The sequence below is a fragment of the Manacus candei genome, unplaced genomic scaffold (assembly GCF_025592945.1).
Source record: "Manacus candei isolate 608988 ecotype Guabito, Panama unplaced genomic scaffold, ASM2559294v1 h1tg000014l, whole genome shotgun sequence".
Taxonomy (NCBI): Eukaryota; Metazoa; Chordata; class Aves; order Passeriformes; family Pipridae; genus Manacus; species Manacus candei.
In genome coordinates, this window is record NW_026138062.1 from 80,933,992 (window position 1) to 80,954,726 (window position 20,735).

General features: G+C 54.4%; 2 protein-coding genes across 2 annotated transcripts in view; one reads left to right on the forward strand and one right to left on the reverse strand.

Moving 5' to 3' along the window:
• Positions 1–20,735, reverse strand: part of LOC127467504 (uncharacterized) — a 229,949-nt gene that overhangs the window by 126,394 nt on the left and 82,820 nt on the right. The gene's annotated exons all lie outside the window — the stretch shown is intronic.
• P2RY2 (purinergic receptor P2Y2) lies at positions 1,698–12,564 on the forward strand. Its single transcript, XM_051779538.1, has 2 exons — positions 1,698–1,893; positions 9,110–12,564. Exon 2 carries the CDS (start codon positions 9,114–9,116, stop codon positions 10,188–10,190), a length of 1,077 nt encoding a protein of 358 aa, XP_051635498.1. The 5' UTR covers positions 1,698–1,893; positions 9,110–9,113; the 3' UTR covers positions 10,191–12,564.

The window sequence follows — 20,735 nt, forward strand, 5'->3', positions numbered from 1 at the left end:
AACCAAGGTGCTGTGGGCCGGTTAACCCAACCTTTGCCCAAGAAGTGCTTCCCAATCCAGGAGAGCTGGGTTTAACTGGGCACCCAGGGCACTTCACCTCACTCAAGAGCTCTGCCCAGGCATCTCCCCCTGCGCAAGCAACGAGCTCGTCCTTCCTCCTTATCAGCCCCAAATAGCTGCGACGTGATGTATTGTTTTCCCTCCTTAAACAGATTACGTCAGAAGGAGGAAACGGGCATATTTTTTTCCCCTTCTTTTCTGGCATGGATGTCCATCAGCAAGATCTGTGCAGCCACGTTTCCGTGCCAGGCCTTCATATCCTCCTCCTCAGCCGGCTGCTGCTTTCTGCTGCTGAATAATAGATGGCACTGGTGCCCTTCCCCCTCTCCATCGGGGGCTTTGTGGTCCTCTCCCGGTCATAGCCGAGGAGCCCCTCCATGGAATGAGATCCAGCTGGAGCAGGAGGATCTGGCTCCCACCCAGGGCCGCAGATGGGGAATGCAAGGGGGAACCCACGGCCATGGAAAACAATGGGGCTCGTTCTCCAGCCCCAGCCCAGCCAGGGAACCTCCAGCACCCCCCAGATTTGGAGGTTTGTCACCCAGGTGAGTGATCCCCACTGGGGAGGTAGGGTTGGACCTGGCCATCGTCCCTCGGGCAGCAGTCACCCGCAGGGAGAGGGTGGTGGCCCTCCAGAGCTTCCTGCAGCTTCTTGGGAGGCTGTGTTGTGCCAGGACACAGCAGGGACAGACTCCAGAGATGATATGGGGGGTATGACCTCCCAGCTCACACTCACAGAACCCAAACTTGATATATTTCCTAGAAATTTAGGGCAGGCTACAAAGGTGGAGGTGGGGGCCCTCCACAGCTTCCCAAAGCTTCTCGGGAAGCCTTGTCGTGACAGGGATAAATGGAGACAGATCCCAGAGCATCTCCACAGGGTGTTGGGGGGATATGGCAGACACAACCTCCCAGCTAACACCCCCAGCACCCAAACTATTTCCTAGAAATGCAGGGCCCTTGAAGGACTTCTCTTCCACAGGATGGTCCAATACCCCTTATGTTTCTGCAGATGTTTTGCATCCCAGCAGAGGGATTCGGACAGGTCTGCTCCTCCCTGAGGGAGCTGGAGCCCCGTTTGTGGCTGAGCCCAGCCCCCCGCAGTTCCCAGGAGAGCAATAATAAACAAAGCCCTTTGGAACACCCATAAATTGCTGTTCAGGAGTTTGTTTCTGCCTTTTTTCGGTATCGCCGTCCCTGGTCCCGTCCCCGGGGGGGTATTTGGGAGGCGATCATCCCTCTCCAGTGTCAGCCCTTGGAGGACTGACATTCCTGGAGGATGGGGGGTTCCTGCCTTAGCCCGTATCCCGGTCCCGTTCCCGGGGGTCAAGGGAGGAGCGGTCGGTGCCCGGTCCCGCTCCCAGCCCTGATCCCATCCATACTCCCATTCCCGGCAGCGGGAGCGGGGGGCTCCTGCTCTAGCCCTAATCCCGGTCCCATCCATGGTCCCATCCCGGCTCCTGTTCCGATCACAGCCTCTGCGGGGGGTGTCCCGTCCCTGTCCTAGCCCTAATCCCACCGTGTCCCCATCCCGGCAGGAGCACTCCTGTCCCGTCCCGGGGGTGGGGGCGGTCCCAGCACTGGTGGGGGCGGTCCTGGCCCCGGTCCTGCCCCGTTCCCAGTCCTGTTCCCGGCGCCGGGAGGGCGGTGCGGCCCCACCCCCGACCCCGTCCCGGCTCACACGCGGCACCGGCACCGGGACAAGGAGCGGGGCAAGGAGCGGACCGGGCATGGCGCTGCCTCCGCCGCCCTCCTGAGCGGGGCCATCGGCTCCGACCCCGGCACCGACCCCGGCACCGACCCCGGCACCGACCCCCAGCTCGGCATCGCCCGGTGAGCGCGGTGGCAGCGGCCGGGGGGACAGTGGGGGCACAGCGGGGGGATAATGGGACCATGGCGGGACAATGGGATGCGACAGGGAGGGACGGTGGGGGAGCGACCCCCGGGGTCGGGTGGGAGCGGGGACGTGGGTGGGGGACACACGCACAGACGGGTGGGACGCACACATGGGTGGGGGACACGCACACTCACGTACACGCATGGGTGGGACACGGACACACGGACACGCCGACACACGGACACACCGACACACAGACACACCGACACACGGACACACCGACACACGGACACACGGGCACACCGACACACGGACACACCGACACACGGACACACGGACACACCGACACACGGACACACCGACACACGGACACACCGACACACGGACACACCGACACACCGACACACCGACACACGGACACACCGACACACGGACACACCGACACACGGACACACCGACACACGGACACACTGACACACCGACACACGGACACACTGACACACCGACACACGGACACACCGACACACGGACACACCGACACACCGACACACACGCACACATGGGGTGGCACTTGCTGCGGGGTGGGTGCCACGGGTGCCAGAGAGTCCCCACGCACACAAAGTGGGGAGCGGGACACTGCACGGGCAGAGCCGACCCCCATTTCTCCTCACATTCCCACAAACTGCCTGGACTACCACTCAAACTGCCCCAAAAACCCCAAAAATGCCCCCAGGCCGGGGGCTGGGAGCAGCAGCCCGCGCCGAGCCGCTGGCAGGAGCTGCCGAGCCGTGCACTCGAGGAAGCTAGGAAGCTCCTGCTCCCTTTGCTCCTCTTGGCCTGATTCATTTGATTTTTTATGCATTAATTCACGATCATCTCTTTGCCGCTCGGTTTCTCCCCTCCCGGGGGAATTCACTGGCTGTTTATCCGGGATTTCCCGTACACACCTCTGCTCAAAGCCGTGGAGCTCGCTCCCTGCTTGCTCCAACGTGTGTTTTTCCACCTCTTTTCATGCTTGGGTCCCTCTTTAATCTCTTTAAGGGTGTTTTAATTTACACTGGAATGGGTGACGCTCTGATTTCAAACCCTTTGACTCCTTTTAGCAGCTCCTAACCCCCAAAACGCCCTTCTTTCCCCCCAGACACCCTTCTTTCTCAGAGCTGGGCACTGCCTGGCATCACTGCAGGAACAACTTTAAGGGCAAAATGTCAAATTTCTCCTTCTGTTCCAGTTTTCTTATCGGGTTCTTGCAAAACCCATTTGGCAACCCACTGCCTTCCTGTGCACGAGGTGAGGAGCAGCAAACCCTGCTCTTGTGGGGCCACTGACACTGGGGGATGGTGCCCCTGGCTCAAGGTCACTGCTGCCAAAATTGGGCTCTTTTGTACCACCAAATTCCTCTTATTTCTACTCAAGCAAAGGGAACTTCAGCCTCGACGCCTGATGGGTTAAGGAGGAGACCCCTAAATATGCCAAGCCTTGAAGCACGGCCGTGTTTTGGGGTTTAGTGGTTTCTAAAACCCCCAGAAGTATTTTGGACTGTCATGGCACTGAGTGACTTTATCCTGTCTCTGCCCAGTGCGATTTTTATCTCCGGCTCTTGACATGGAGCCAAAGCCATGAATAGTTGGCCGGCACTGGAGCGTGCTGGGGCCACACTGGGCTCCCTCCTCCCTGCTCAGCACCCCTCAGGAAACCAGGCCACAGAGCAAAGACCCTGTGGCTTCCATGGAGGAGAAAATCATCCCCCAAAGTCCACCCCATGGCGGTGCTTTGGCTTCCCGGCGACTGGTGCCGTGGTGGAGCCTGATAATTGTGTTATCCGAGGTCTCTGGTTATCTCCCAGAAGTTTGGGGTTGCCAGAGTGGTTGTGGGGTTACTGGGTGGCTCCCTTGGGCTGGTAGGTCTCCGTGGAAATGTAATTTCTCCCAGATATGGAGCTTGGAGGGGAAAACAGTCACCAAAAAGCAGAGGATTGATGCAAAGTGGTCCCACACTCGACTCCGGGTCCAGCTGTTGCTTCCTTCAGCGAGCACCAGAAAATCATGGAGGGCAAAACCAAAGCCAAATTCCTGGTATAAACACCTCCAGGAAGCCTAAAAGATGCAAGTGTCCCATTTTTCATGTGCAATAAATAAAAAGCAAGGTCTGGGGGCTCAAATAGGATCCTCCCCCTGTCCCATGGGATGCTGCAGCACCTCCTGGGGAGAAGGTGAAATAGGGATGCAGGGGTAAAGCAGGCAAGGAGCATCACCTTTGCCAAAGCAGGAAGGAAGTGTTGATGGAGGGATTAAATATTGACCTGGGTTGATGTTTGCTGCCAGCAGGATCCATCCCCAGAGACCTGCCGTGCTGGGAATCAATGGGATTGATTTCCCAGGGTGGGGACCGAGGCAGAAGGTTTTGGTACCACCTGGGAAGCAAAGGTTGGAAGGGGGATGGATTCAGAGAGGAATTCAGGGAGTTTCTTGGGGGAAAACAGAAATTCCCTGAAAAAATCATTTGTCCCAAAGCAAAACATTTTATTTGACCTATGAACAAAACCATAAAGTCGTTACATCTTTTATCCAAGCTCCCTTTCCTCTTTTGAGCTTGGCTCAAGGTACTGAAAAAACCCTCCAGGAAACCAAAACACTCCCAGAAAAATACTTTTCATGGAGAAAACTAATTCAACTCTGCTGTTTGTCAGCCTGGGGACAGGAGGGGAAACTGAGGCCCATGGCTGCTTCCTGGGGACAGCTCCATTTGTGGAGTGGAGGTGCCCTCCAAAGGTGAGGGAAAGAAGCTCGCATCCTTTGCGAGCTTAATTTGGGAGAAATGAGGGGTTCTGGCTATTTTTGGGGTGGAGGAAGGGGTAGGTCAGACCCCTTGGGGATAAAAGAGGGACATGCCTGAGGCTCCAGGCAGGGAGATGGATAAAGCCCCTGAAGCTGCTTGGGTATCCTGGAAATGGATCCTGGAGGTACCTTGCCTTGGGATCGCTGGGGAGAAGCTCTGGGAAGAGCTGGGGATGGTGGCACTGGGACAGCTGGGGATGGTGGCACTGGGACAGCTGGGGATGGTGGAACTGGGGGAGCTGTGGTGGTGGCACTGGGACAGCAGGGGATGTCTCAGCCCATGCTGGCCGGAGTCAGCACGGAGGAGGAAGGCTCTGAAGGTCAGTGTGGCAGACAGGAGCCCAGGGGAAAGGGCAGATGCCAACCAGGCAGTTTGGGCAGGCTCAGGTTTCAACCTGGTCCCGTCTCTCCTCTCCAACCCGCCGGGCTCGGGGGTGTCCAAACGCGCCGCCGGCTTGTGTTGGGTCGTGGAGGGTTTGACCACAGTCCCAGAGGAGGGAAAAACCATGCCAGGTCGTTTGCTTCCCAGGGTCCGGAGTAGCTCCTTTTTTTTTGATAAGTCCACTAAATGCCTGTAAATTAGGGCAGGGAGAACACCCCCACTCTCCTGGTGTCCCTTGGAAAGGAGGTGGTGGAGATGTGGGAAGTGGGTCTTGGTTTTGACCTCCGGTGGGAAGCGACGGGAGCTGTGGCAGGACAAAGGGCTGCATCTGTGGGGTCCTGCTGGTAAATTAATCCACGTTAATTATTTGGGAAGGTCAATTAAACCTCATCAACCCCCGCCTGTGAAAACGGATCCATCGCAGCTGTCAATTGGTCGGGCTTGGATGTCTTTAGGGACTTTGCTGCTGCTGGCAGGTTCCCCAGGAATGGATGGATGGTGACCACTGGGATGGCACTGGGAATGCTGAAAAATGGGGCAGAAATCAGGATTAAAGCCCTTTACTCTGCAATTCAGTGTCCGGCCCGTGGTCCCTTTCTGCTGGCCCGGGGTGCTGCCCGTGACCTTCTCCAGTGACAGCTCCCTCCTTCCCCATATTGACTCATCCCAATAGCCATGGGAGATACTGTTACAGGGGCATTTTGGGATGCTGACAACACATGCACATGCCTGTGGGGAGATGTACTGCAGGGCATGTGGCCTCCAGGGCACGGATCTGCCCAGGCTCCTCTTATTACCGGGTTCTTCTCCCATTCACTACCAGTTTTCTGGGAAAAAAACCCCCATGTCCCATGGGATTAAACATGCTGGAGAGAGAGGTGGTCCAGGCATTGCAACCAGGTCCTTGGAAAGGGCTGGGAGACAGGATGGAGCAGATGCAGGTGGTTGTCACCTTTGGGGAATGATGGGAGCATTCATCCTGCTTGGCATCCTCAGGGATCGCTGTTGCTTCTGCCCTCCCCTGTCCCTGCCAGGGGCTGGATGTGTCACTGGCAGAGCTGGTGTTCGTGCCATCCAGCCCGTGGGCAGTAAAGGGCAGCTGCCAGTGCCAGCCTTTGTGCCTTCACATGCCTTGGCTGCCCGTGTCCCCTCCGGGTCACCGTGGATGCAGCAGAGCTGGGATTGAGGGGGTGGATGCAGCCACAGGCCCCTCAGACACAGCAGGTTTTGTCCTGAGCATTCTGGGCAAAATGAGGGTGAAAAATGAACAAGAAAGGCTTTTGCATTTCCAGAGGGAAAAGGAGGGAGAGCACGACAGCGGGGACAAGGCTCCATTCAGCCAGAGAGACCCATTTGTGTTGCTCCTTGTCCTGGAGACGGAGATGGGCGACGTGGCACATCCCTGGCTCCTGGCACATCCCTGGCTCCGTGGTGGCAGCCAGAGGAGATTCCCCACCTTGGCTTAGGGAGGGGTTTGAAACACCTTGTATGGTTTTCTACCTCAGGAGCCTGTGGGGAGGTGGCTGGAAAGGGGGCTGAGCTTGTCCCCATCAGTCTGCAGGGATAGAGGGGGTGCAGATGGAAAGGCACAGAGAAACCCCTGCAAGGCTGCAGCCTCTGGAACCCTCCGGAACCCTGTCATCCTTCCCTGCATCTTGTGTGGCTCCTCTCGGCCACGGTGGCCTCTCTGACCCGTTTAATCTCTTGCCATGTCTGTGGGCAACCTCTCTCTGCCTGGCCACAGATTTGCAAAGCTCTGAGGGAAGGCAGGAGTTGTGGAGAAGAGCAGCTGGGAAGTGTTTTGCTGTCTGCCTGAGCGCTGTTAACCCTCTCCTTCCCCAGCCACAGCCCCTCTGCTGAGGGCTCGAGGGAAGCAGGATGGGGCCAGAGATGATCTGAGGGCAGGAAAAGCAAAACCCTGAGGCCAGGACAGAGCAAGATCAGTGCTGGCTCCTCGTGTTCATCACAGAGTGTTCCTAAAGTTAGATTTGGGGTTTTACAGATGTTGCAGATGTACAGGGTGTTAGCATGTGTGTGGTTTCCACTCACATCCCTGGGCAGTGGGGGCCTCAGCCAGTGCTCTTTGTGGTCTGCTGGGAGGGGAAAAGCAGTTAAATGGGGGGAACAGCAGCAGGGATCGTGTCTGTGCCACTTCTGGACAGGTTTGTTCCGGTCTTTGGAACAAGGACTGGAGTGTCCCCTTGTGATGGGCTGGGGGCATCACTTCACACCTCCTCCATCAGCTCAAGGTGCTTTTCAAGGAGTGAGAGATCAACCAGTTTGGCAGCTTCCAGGACACTGTCACTGCCTCCCTCCCTGCAGGATCTGACCTGGGGTAGGGGCAGGAGAGCTCTGGATCCAAACCAAGTCATGAAGTCATTACATCTTTTATCCAAGCTCTCTTTCCTGTTTTAAGCTTGGCTCAAGGTACTGAAAAAACTCTCCAGGAAACCAAAACACCCCCAGAAAAATACTTTTCATGGAGAAAACTAATTCAACTCTGCTGTTTGTCAGCGTGGGGACAGGAGGGGAAACTGTGGCCTGTGGTGTTTCCTGGGGACATCTCCATTTGTGGAGTGGAGGTGCCCTCCAAAGGTGAGGGAAAGAAGAGAAACACGGATCCTTTGCGAGCTTAATTTGGGAGAAATGAGGGGTTCTGGCTATTTTTGGGGTGGAGGAAGGGGTAGGTGCTTGTGTAGGAGAAAGGGCCTGGCCAGGCTGTCCCACAGCACAGTGGCACCAGGTCAGAGCTGAGAGGGCTGGGATTGCTCCTTTCCACCTAAAATCATAGTGAGATTTGGGTCAGGGCTTCTGTCCAACCTTTTCTCCTGGTCCCTGAGCTCCTGCCCTGGATCCATCTCCCTGTGACCCCCCGTTTCCACAGCTTCCCGTAACAGGGCACAGCGCTGGGATCGGGGCGGCCTCTCTTACAGGAAGGGAGGAAATGCATTTTCCTTTGATTCCTGAGTGATGGGCTCACTCAGGGATCGGGTGTCAGCTGGGTCCAGGGCTGTCCCCACACACAAAAGGGCCCTTGTCCCTCCTCACGCAGACACTGCCAGACTCTGTGTGTCTGCAGAGACTCTTTCAAGTCCATTTTCCTCCTCTCAGCTCAGATCATTCCCGTGCAGAAACCATCTGGGATGCTGGAGAAGTGGGTCTCAAGGCCAGCAAGCAGGACCTGGGAGCTGGTCACCATCAGCCCAACACTAACCCTGTTAAAACCACCCTCACCAATAACAGCCAACCCAGGCAAAGCCCCTGTGATGGTGAATCAACCCTTTGGCAAGGTTTGATTACAGATGTGGGGATGTTTCCTCTGCCAGAAGGAGCTGAGGACCTCTGAAATCAGGACCAGTCCCAGGGATTGCTCCTGGAAAAGCACAGCTCCACTTTCTTGCCCTCTCTGCCTGGGGTTTAGTAGGACCCAATTTTCGTGGTGCTCAGCTGAGTCACTCTTCGTGGTTGGTTAAACACATAATGGAGCATCTTTCCTGCTCTGGGATACAGGAATCCAAATTTCTGTGGGAACCTGGTTGGAAAGGTGGACTGGGACATTGAACTGAGCCCGGGATTTGTTGGTGCACCTTAGTTCCACCTCTGTGCTCCAGATGCAAAACGAGGTTAAATAAAGCTCCCTTTTATCTATTTGACCATCAATCCTCCATGGTAAGGACCACCTCAGCTGTGTCAGCACCCAACACCGTGGTCCCTGTGGGCAGGTGATGAGCTGACAGGAGGCACACAGGGCCAGTCTGGAGTCATTGTCACCTGCAGAGATGGCACTGCCAGCTGTGCTTGTGGGTCGCTTGGGGACAGCAGCAGCCAAGCATTGATGGCAACCTTGGTGGGAGGAGAAGGGAAGGGTGTAGGAACAGTAATAATGACCTCCTGGACCTCCTGGCGTGTCACAGCACTGTTGCACTGGGGTGTTCTCATCTAACCCCCCTCACCCAGGGAAGGTCCTTATGGCCTCTTTGCTTTCCCCTCCAGGGCAATGGCGAACCTCACGATCCCTCCAGACTGGACCAGAGTCACCAACAGCTCCTTGGACCCGGGTGGCACAGATGACAACCCCTACAAGTGCATATTTGATGAAGACTTCAAGTACGTCCTGCTGCCCGTCTCCTACGGCATCGTGTGCGTGGTGGGGCTCTTCCTCAACCTGCTGGCCCTCTATGCCTTCATCTTCAGGATCAAGACCTGGAACGCCTCCACCACCTACATGTTCAACCTGGCCATCTCGGACACGCTCTACGTGGTGTCGCTGCCCCTCCTGGTGTACTACTACGCCATGGGAGACAACTGGCCCTTCAGCGTGGGCCTGTGTAAGATAGTCCGCTTCCTGTTCTACACCAACCTCTACTGCAGCATCCTCTTCCTGCTCTGCATCAGCGTCCACCGCTTCCTGGGCATCTGCTACCCGCTGCGCTCGCTGCAGTGGGGGCACGTCCGGCACGCCCGGCGCGTGTCGGTGGCCGTGTGGGCGGTGACCGTGGCCTGCCAGTCGCCCGTGCTCTTCTTCGTCACCACCAGCGCCAAGGGCGACACCATCACCTGCCACGACACCTCCAGCAAGGAGCTCTTCGGCCAGTTCGTCATCTACAGCTCGGTGATGCTGGTGCTGCTCTTCTGCATCCCCTTCCTCGCCATCATCGTGTGCTACTGCCTGATGGCGCGGCGGCTGCTCCAGCCCACGCGCGGCATCTCCCGCCTCTCCCGCTCCAAGAAGAAGTCGGTCAAGATGATCATCATCGTCCTGGTGGTCTTCATCGTCTGCTTCCTCCCTTTCCACGTCACTCGGACTCTGTACTACTCCTTCCGGAGCTGGGACCTGAGCTGCCAGACCCTCAACGCCATCAACCTGGCCTACAAGGTGACCCGGCCCCTGGCCAGCACCAACAGCTGCCTGGACCCCATCCTGTACTTCTTGGCAGGGCAGCGCTTCATGAAGTTCAGGGGGAACAACGTGCTGGGGAAACCCCACAATGAGGTGGCGCTGGGCATCGTGCCCAACAGCCACCTGGGAACCACCAACGACACGGACACGTTATCCAAGGATCTGAAATCCTAGAAAGCCTGGCTCTGCTCCGGCAGCAGGAGGGTTTATCCCGGGGGTGGAGGGTACTCAGGATGCTCTGGGGCCTGAGGCTTTGGGTGTTTGCAGTGCCTGGCCGAGCACCCGCTCCAGTGTGGACCGCATTCAATGTGCTCCTCTGCTTGTTGCTGTTCCAAATGTATATTTTTTTTTCAGGAAGATGAAGCTGTGGTTCCACACACAAACCCTGGATCTCTGCCCCTTCATCCAAATCTGCCCCTCTGTTGGGGCATCTCCCCACCCGTGAGGCTGGGTGACCGAATCTGCTAAAAAAAAAATCACGCCCTGAATGCCTTAAAACATTTCTTCTAAAGCAAAAACGCTGTGTGGGAAAGGTCCCCCCGAGGAATTCCACCTGCCTGTCTCCAGATCTCCTGGCACAGAGGCAGCAGGAGTTTCTCTGTGCCTTGGCAAGGGAGGAAAGGCTTTGGGTCCATGAGGAGCTGTGGTTCTGCTAAACAGGTTCACGAAAATGTCAGGTGCAAATACCACTGGGAGCGGGAAAGGGTCTCCCAGGGCTTTGCATCCCTGAAGAAATGCTCTCCCGGCTTCAAGCCCAGGCACCTGCTGGCAGAGCTGGGAGGGGACTCCTTGTTTCTGTCCAAGGGCTGGCTTCCCATGAACAAGGGTGCTGATGGACCTTCCACCCCACTGGAGTTAACTGGCACCATCAAGCAGATCCCCCGTAGGTTTCTCCAGTGGGACCAACATCTTCCAAAAAACCCATTAGCGCTTCCCAACAGCAACATTCGTCCTTTAAAAGCTTTTAGGAACCTTTCGGACCTTCCTTCCAGCTGCTGGCTTTAATAATCATCTCCAGCTCATTAAAATTTAAGGTGGGCTCTTCATGGCTTGTTTTTAACCCCCTCACTGGTGGCTCGTGTTTCCAGCCAAGGGGCAAAGCCCAGTGTTCATCCCCTTGGTACTGCCACATCCTCATTGCTGCTCAGAGGTGACCTTTAGCAGCTTGGCATGACCCAAAATGCTGCCCAGATGCTGCTGTCTGGTCTCCCCATAATCCCAGTATTCCCAGTGCTCCGCTGGAACCGGTCAGCATATCCCTTACAGACAAGGCAGACCTTCCCTAGGAACTTTGGCAGTGCTAAAGCCTGGCTTGAGGAGCCGCCCCGGTAAGCGTGGTGCTAAGTTTAACCCAAATCCTGTCTGGATTTGGCCTTGCATCCCTCATCAGCCAGGACAGTTCAAAGGAAGAAAACCTTCACAAAACACTTCACCAGGAGGTCCACTTGGTCTTCCCCTCAGTAATTGTTGGGTCGGAGAGCCAAGAGCCCCAGTCCATGGTTTCCTTGCCATGAGGGTGCTGATTCCTCACCCCAAAAATGAAAATTGCTTCGTGGCTGCAGCACTGGACGAGTCACGTTTTGTAAAAGCTATATTTTGGGAGTAGACAAACACATTTGATGTTGGTTTAGACCAAAACCTCAGAACTCTCCTCAGCTTCTCCTATCCCCCTTTCTTGTGAAGTGGTCTGGTGGAGGCAAAGGCACGTCACGGTTCTGTGGGATTGGGGTGACTGGGACGGGTCAGGGTTAACTGGGAGGTTCCTGCGGTCCCACCTCAGAGGAGTCACAGTCCCATGGAGGGGTCTCATCCCACCCAGCACTGCCACAACCACAGGAGGCAAAGGAGGGCTCTGTGTCAGCTCTGAGAACCACCAACAAAGGTAAACGGGACATTTTTAGGGTGGTTCACCCCACACTTGAGTGTCCTTCAGGCTCCGATTGGGTTAAGACACGACTTGCACCATGGCAGCACCTTTTTCCTTGGGGCCTGTGGAGGGAGCTTGGCTTTGTGGGGAGGTCGTGGCGCGGTCGCTGGGGCGAGACAAATCGCTGGGAGAAATGAGGAGAAATGAATTCAAGGGGAGCACTGGACTGGGACAAACGTTACTCCAGGCCAGGTCTGGCCCGGGCTCCTGCTCTCACCCAAAAGCAGCGCGAGCACAGAGTTCCGTGCTCGGAATAATTCAACAAAAACCCGCTCAAAGCTCCAAAAATGGGCCCAAAGTTCCTGCAGTCCCACCTGGAGACCCCACCTTTTGATGCCCAGCTGGCATCAAACCACCCCCCCTCGGGCAACACAGCCAGTCCCGTCAGGGATGTCCTCTGTCATCCTGATCCTGATCCCTGAGTGCCACTGAGCAGTTGGAGAGGTACCAACTGGAAATCTGTGCCTAGAAACATTTTTTTGTTGTCTGTTTGTAAAAGTGCTAACTTATACTAAAAAAAAAAAGAAAAAAGGTGAGTTTTATGACAATGTGACTGTATTTTTATTTTTGTAACATGCAAACACCTCGGATTTCTGATAGTAAATGAGTTTATTTCTATGAGCACTCTCCTGATGTCTCCTCTGATGTGTGCAGAGATGTTTCACTCCACATGCTGAAAGCTCTTGTTCTCAAAGGCTCCTCACCTTCCCCTGCAGACTCCAGGAGGAGGTTTCCTGACCTCACCACAGCCCCCATGAATAAACACATTTTGTTTCCCATTGCAGTTTGTCTTGGTCCCCAGCCTGGGACAAGGCTCAGGACACACTCAACTCCACTGATGAATTTATTGCAAACTGGGATTAATCACCTTGGAATCTGCTCAGCAACGGCCTGAGCAGCTTGAACAGGAACTTCTGTGGGATATGGATGATCTCTGGAATTGTAATTTTATAGAAACCCACTGCTTTGTGCATCCCTGGAAGTGTCCAAGGCCAGGTTGGAGCAACCTGGGCTAGTGGAAGGTATCCCTGCCCGTGGCAGGGGGTGGAACGAGATGAGCTTTAAGGTCTCTCCCAATCCAAACCCCTCTGGTATTCCATGGCTCTGTGATCCTATGAATTCCTCCATTTTCATCCCAAAGCTGATTTCTCCAGCCTTCAAATCGGTTTACACTTGATGTCCCACTGCCCCTGTGGGGTGGGACAGAAGCACTTCACAGTCTCCTGCCCCGGGGGAGAAAGCTCAGCTCTGCTTTCTCTCTTCAAGAGCTTTCTAGCTGCCAAAACAAAAAAAACCTCACGAGCATAAAGACAAAGGAAACGGCCTCAAACCCCAAAATTACTAAATTAGATGTCCCAGAATGGACCTTCTGAAAACCCCCTCTTGATTTTCAGCCCGGAGATCCAGCGTGAATTCCACGGGGATGACGTGAGCAGGTTTAGCTCGTGGGATTTACGGCATCACATCCCAGTCTCTGCTGCGCTGACTCGTGTGAGTCACTCTCAGCCAAGAATGAGAATTAAGGAAGAAAAATATCCATTGTCAGGGAACAGACACCCGAGCCCAAACCACTTCTTGGGAGCATCACGCAGCACCGGGGGCAGGAAGGGAAAGTTAAGAGCACTGATGGTTCCCTGCCAAGGCAATAAATCTGCCACATGGGCTGGAGGGATGACACTCCTCCTAGACCTTCCCAGCATCCCAGAGGAGAGCTTTTCCTTCCTCATCATGCCTTTTAGGAAGCAGATCCTTAATCAGAGTGAGGCAGGCAGTGGGCCATGTGTTACTGTAAAACACTTGCTACATCCACTTCTTTTTCGAGTCCTGGCTCTACTTTAATTCTGGTTTTCCTTCTTGGAGCTTGGTTTTCCAAGGAACAAGTCTGTCTGCCCCTCTGAGTCGTTTCTGATCTGCCTGGCCAGTTTAATAGAGGGGCAAAGTCTCCACCCTGTCGAGCTCCTACGAGTTTCATGGGAAAAATACTTGTGATAGGAAGGAGAAGGAGCCAAAGGAGCCCCCACCCAAGAGCTCAAACTTGATATTAGACACCAGAGAAACCTCCCCCACTTCCCTCATGCCTGTGGTGGCTTGGGAAAGTGTCCATCAGTGCTGAGTGAGGGAAGGTGACAAATGGTGGCCCAGAGCCATCCAGGAGACCAACGTTGTGTTCAAACAGAGGGAGGAGATTCCCAAATCCCACAGACTAATATTACTGCAGAAATTCCCCAAAATGGATGGGCCAAGGCAGCAATTTCTGAGGAGGAAACCACAGCAGTGGGTGCTTGAAATAACACATCAATCACCCGTCTTTGTGAGGAGTTTATTTTTAAGGCTTTCACGGGTTCAATACCAATATTTGCAGGCTCCTTGACAAATAACTGCTCAGGAAAGCCTGGAAGTTTAAAATACCTTCTTTTCTTGTTTATTTAAAATTTCTCCTCAAATACCTGCAGGTTTAAGCCCTGTCTAAGCACCAACATCTTGGAGTGTGTTTTGGGGAGCAGCTGGACTGTCACACTGAATCCCATCTCTTGACTGGGTGGGTCTTGAAGCCCCATTTGATGGGAGAATGGGAAATTCCCCCACCAATTCCTGCTCCTCTGCTTTTGCCACTCACTGTGGAAAGGCAACATGTGACAACCCCATTTCCAGCCCCCTCCAAATCCTGGGGGAGCCCTGAGATGCCCTCAAACCACCGAGCTTGGGAAGAAAGGGATGGGGGGTTCTCAGCTGAGATCCCACCCGGAGGCTTGAGCACTGGGAGACCTTGGAAGGTAGTGGAAGGTGCATGGAAGACCCTGATCCCAGCAGTGCAAAACCCATCCTGTGCTGATTTTTAATTGGGAACCAGTTCAGCTGAAGAGGCTGAACTTGCTGCAAGAGAGTCCTCTGCTGGTGCCGAGGAGATGTGGCGGCAAGGGGTCAATCCAGAGGGAAAATGAACCCCATGGGAGTGCTAAAATTCCCTAGGAAGACCCTGGGAGCACAGCAAGGGATGGGAGAAGAGTCCCAGGAGAGCAGTGGGAGGATTGGGGTCCTTGTCCCTTCCACTACTACCCAGGCACACCCAGACACTCAAGGCAGGGTCCTGATTTTCATCCATGGGGCTTTGCAGGGAATTGGGAAATTTTCTCTTCACTCTGCACTTTCCCTTTTGTGGCCTCTCCTCCTATACCCTGTGGTTTTCATGGCAGAGGAAGAGCCTGGTCACCGTCCCCCACCCTCCCACCCGCTGCTCCAGCTCCTTCCCTTTCCCTGCAGAAAGGTTGGATGCTCATTTAACAGTGTTCCATCCTTTTTCTCAGCTGGGTTGGAAACTGGCTGGACACCGTTGGGAAAGGAGCCCAAGTGTATGGATGGAGGTGGATTCCATTCGGGAAGGATCTTGGCAGGTGCCCTTCCCAACGGGGTTTCCCACCAGGTCTGCGTTTGGAAACAGGTTTGTTGTGGAAGGATGGCCCTGGGCAGGGGCTTCCTGGTCGGGGGGTTCCTTGGGGCTGTGATGCTCTGCAGAGCTCCAGCCAGGGCAGAAAGGCTGCCAGAAGGGGAAGGTGCTCAGGGGATGCCACGTTGGGTTGGCAGAGCTTCTGGTCCTCCTCGGGCAAAGGGTTGGATGAGCTCAGCTTCGGGCCAGGAGGAAGGGACAACGCTGTGGTTTCAGGGAGCAGTTGGGCACCCCAGAGCCTCCTCCTCCAGTGCAGGAGCCACGGCCACAAGGAGAAGATGTATTTCCTGTGGTCCCGGTCTCCAGGGGTACGTGCCCCACCTGAGTGGATCTGGAAGCTTCCATGGGGGGTACAGGAGACAGGATGTAGGAAAGGGATCCATGGAGCCCTTTGATCCAACCCGTGCTCAGAACAGGCTCCCAGCTCAGATCACCTTGGACACGACTCCAGGACACACATCTCAAGGAGGTCCTTGGCTGCGTGGCCCAGAAAGGCCTTCTCCTGTCCTCTGGCCATCAGGAAAGCCCATCTGGCCAGCTGGGAGTTGCCAAGTGACACCAAGTGTCCCCAAACAGCTCCTGCAGCCCCGTGCTCAGCAAGGTGCCGCTGCTCCGATGTCTCCCCCTCCCGCATCCTCCACGGATGAGCTCACGGGGCTGGCACTCAAAATAACCCCGCGGGGGCAGCAGTGGGTGGGCAGCGCTGGCACCGCACACGTCAGCCTTCCCAAATCCATCTGCACACCGCGGCATCCCAGAAACCACGGGGCTTGGCCAGGGAAGCATCTGAAGCCCTGGAGCAGCTCCCCATCTTCTCCTCCTGTGGGATCCTGGCTGGGTGGTCTGGGCTCGGGGACCCCTCTGTGTCCAGCTCCTGGGGGGATGCTCCAGGTGTGGGAGCAACGGCAGTGCTGGGAGGATGGGATTTTCGGGATCAAGCAGCATCCCTGTGGATGATGCCTCCAGGCAGGGCTGTGGGCAGCAGTGAGTGCCCACGTCCCATGATGCCGGTTCCATCTGGTGATTAATACCCCACTGTCCTGAGCCTCATCCCGACTTTCTGAGGTCATTTCCTCGAAATCCATCATTCCATTCCCAGATGTTGCAACCCACCCCTGCATTTCAGCTCCTGGCTGGTGAGACAAGGCTCTTATCACAGCAGCACAAGGCCTGCAGGAAGAGCAACGCTTCCCAACAACCCCTTGAAGCAACAAAATCCTCCCCATCTCCAAAGTGCTCCCGTTTCTTGCCCCAGTCAGCAAAGAACTCCCGGGTTCCGGTTGCAATGGGATGTCAAGTTCGTTTTGCAGCAGCTGTTCTTCCTCCTGGTTGCCCGTAGGTGGAGGAAGAGAGCTTCACCCCTTCGGGTTCCCTCCTTCAGCCTCTGGCTTCAGGAGGTCACCCGGTGGTTTGGGGGTCTCCTCCTCCCTCCCTTGTCCCATCAGACCCTTGGTTTGGGGGGTTAATGCCTGTTCTAGGGAAGCTGTTGGCTGTGGCCTGCACAAGACCCTGTTACCCAAAGCAAACCCCCGGGACAGAGATGGTCCCTCCAGCACCACAGGGACCCCCTGGGGACACTCCGGGGCACATCCAGCCATTTGGGCATCCCAAAAAAAGAGCTGCTTTGGGGGAGTCCCAGTCCAAGCCGTGCCAGTGATGCCGCAGTGATCGACCTGGACACTCGCAGCCCAGGGCTGTGGATCCAACGATGTCCAAGGAGGAGGAGTCATTCCAGGTGAGCACCACGGGGGGGATGGGGAGAAAGATTTACCCCCAGAGAGTTGTTCTGCTGCTCAGAGACTGATCTTAGTTGAGGATGGAGGTATTTTGGAAGGGAATACAAGTGTTGGGAATGGTTGGAGAGGGCTTGGAGCAACCTGGGATAATGGGAGATGTCCCTGCCCATGGCAGGGGTGGGACTGGATGAGCTTTAAGATTCTTCCCAACCCAAACCATCCTGTGATTCCATGGTTTCTATGAATAACTGAACTCCCAGAACATGTCATAATTTTGGGAGATTTTTATTCTTTTCATACAAAATGAAACCAAAGAACTTTTATCCCAAAGTTCGGAATTATCCCCCTTCCCCCTTTTCTGATACTTTTCACTTCAAACCCATGAGTTTTTTTAACCAAAAAAACCCTCCACTCATTCATTTTATTTTTTTTTTTTTTTTATTCTTAAGCAAGAAACCCGAAACAAGGCAAGGGTTAAAATAAACTGACAGAAAGTATTCACTTTGACCTCCCTTTGACTGGAATGGTGTTTTCCTCCCAAATTTTGGGAGGAAAAATGCCTCGTGCCCTGGCCTTGCCGCTGAGGCCGGCTTTGTGGCTTTTGTCTGGTTGTGACTTAATGGGATTATTGTGAAACTGGTGGACATCTACCCTGTGGGGGAGGAGGGATCAGCTGCAGGACTGGAAGAAACCCGATTTCCTCGGAAAAGAGCGAGAGAAAGACTCGGTGGCTTCATTACCCCCCCCCAGATAAAGTGTCACAAAAGGAAGGAGGGATCCAAAAAACCCTCTTCCACTGAGAACAAATGTTTACCCTGCACGGTGCAAACTGACCCCAGGTAATCTCAGGTTTAACCATGTGGTTTAATCCCACCCAAAAGGGCCTCTTTTGTGTTTCTCTCACCCGGAGAAGTCCTGCCCACCGGGGAATTTCCTGAAGGTCCTGGTGGCAGCAGGGACACTTTTTAAAGGTGTTGTGAAACATTTTATATCTAAACATATATTTATGTGTTTTTTTCAGTGTGTTCTTCATTTTTTATATGTGTTTGCATAAGACCCAGTGTCCCATTGCTGGCAGAGGGCACTGGGGGAGGGACAAGGGTAAGGAATGAGGAATGTGACACCTGCTCAGAATCACACCGAGCTTTGGTGGCTGCAGGATTTTGTGAGGCAGAGGTGGGGTTCTAATCCCCAGAAAATTCCCTTGCTTTGGAAACTTTCCCACTTTTATAACCTCCACAGATCACTCTGCACCCTCCAGGTGGAACCCTGGGTAGGTGATGGAGGATCAGTCACAGCAGCTCCATCCAGGGGGTCTCAGATCTTAATCCAGGGACTTGGATAGGTCTTTACAACCACAAGGAGCTTGATTACTGGGTGAGATCTTTGTTTCCCTTGGGGAATTACAGCTCCAGCCCATGTCCCTGTGGAACAGCAAGACAGGGACATCTCATGGGAGGTGCTGGCACCTCCTCAGCACCAATTCAGCAACCTAGCACAACTCATTTTATCCACCACCACAAAGCTCTGCAGCTCTTCTCTGGGACCTTTGCTTCCTGGTAACTCCTTTTTACCTTTTGGGAAGTTGTTCCTCAAAACTTTCCGTAGACACTTGAGTGGGACATGACATGGACCCTTTGGACGTGGCATGGACCTTCTGCAGGAGATTTTCTTTCCTTCCAATGACGTTTTTCAACCTGCTGTTCAGCCCTGGCTGCCCTGGGCCTTTTTTTGAATCAATGCTTTGCATTTGCATCCTCAGCCCACTTCCACTCCCTCTGCAAACATTTCGTCCTGTTCAGCTGCTTAATTCTGAGGAGCTTCCTCATTTCTCTGTCATTTCCCTTTTTTTTTTTTGTTGCAGTAAAATGCTGCAGTAGAAGGAATTTTTTTCCCGCTAAAAATAATTCACAGGAACTGAACTTTCTCTGCTAAATCCAAACTAACCATGGCCAGGCAGGGTTTTGGCTTTGCCAAGTCAAACCCACCCAGATAATGCCCAGGGATGGTCAAACCTGTAAACTGGCCACACATTTTTTGTCTGCAAGGGTGGAGCACACACTCAGGGATAAATCAGGAGGGATTCCAGGAGCTGGGAGCTTTAAAGGCTGTTTCAGAGGTCGACCTGCTGTGGATCCCCACAGTAAAAAGTCCGGAGCCTCTTGGAGCAGAATGGATGGGCTAGTCATGTACCGACTGCCTCAATAAGAGAGAAGAAATGATATTATTTTCAAATATTGCTGCAGAAAATGCCTTTTTCTGGTATATCATGGTCTAGGCCAGAGTCCAGGGGATCTCACCCCCTTCAGCACCTCCCCAGGGTGAAGCTGGTGGACATAGTGGGAGCTTGGGCATCCTGGGGATCCCTCCCTGCCACCCACAAGCTGCTGGGACAACCAGGGTTAGTGGGAATCAAAGGGTGTTTCAGTCAGGAACATGTTTTCCTGGCCATTTCTGCTCTGGGTTTTGCCCAGTAGAGACAGTTTGAGGTCACCCTTAGGGACAGCAGTGTCCCCTGACCACCCTGCTCCAGGGACTGTGCCCCAGCCAGCAGCCTCAGTGACTTCCCAGCCTCAGTCCAATGAGTCTGAGAGAGATATTTGCTCTGGCCATGGGCCAGGACATTTTAACTTCCCAGCCTGAGCCCTGGAGAGTCTCTGCTCAGGCTGTCACAGCACAACCAACACTTTGTCCTGGCTCCACCACCACAGCTTGGCCCCTCAGAGCCCGGTGACAGCACCCTGAGCTCGTGCATGGATCCTACAGGAGAAGAGGAAAAGCTAAGGAAAAGCATCCTCAACTTTTAATGCTGAAAGACCTCCAAAATTCCTTGGTTTGCTGATGCATCTGCCTCCCTCAGCCAAGAAACAGCTTTTTTTTTTTTTCCCCTGGAAAGCTCAAAATCAGTAAATTTATGCCAGGGTGTAAAAGTACTGCCCTTGTGCAGCAGCACCAAAGCCCCTCTTTGTGGGACAAAACTGTTCTGGGGAACAGCAGATGCCCCTGATGTGCTGCCAACCCCCTTTTCCAGGTGGATAATTTCTTGCTTGGCTGAGCACATGCCAGGAGATGAAAATCCCGTGTGGATATCCTGATATTCCTGACCACTCTGCTTCCCATGGAGAACCGAGGTTGGGGACATCTTCTTTGTCCCCTAAATACCATTCCCTGCCTCACTCCTGTTGTCCTGTGTGGCCTGAGGGTTGGAACATAAACCAGAGGGAAAAAACATGGAAATTGCCCAGAGAACAGAGGGAAGGAGGATGGAGAGGGAACAGTTTCTGCTCTCACAGCTCCTCTCCCTGGCTATGGAGCGAGTGCCAGCTGGGAAGCCACAGGGACCACTGGGACACAAAGCCCAGGGCAGGCTGACCTGGTGGGTCACATCTCACCAACCTGTACTCCTCCTCACGGAGGTGAGAAGGGCCTGAAGGGATGTGACTGTGGTTGTGGAATGGCAGAGGCAGGAGGAAACCCTGGCTCCTGGATCCAGAACCAGGGGGAGTGCTCAAGGCCAGATTGGACAAGGCTGGGGGAACCTGGTCTGGTGGGAGGTGGTTGGAATGAGATGATCTCAAAGATCCCATCCAACCCAAAGCATTCCAAGACTC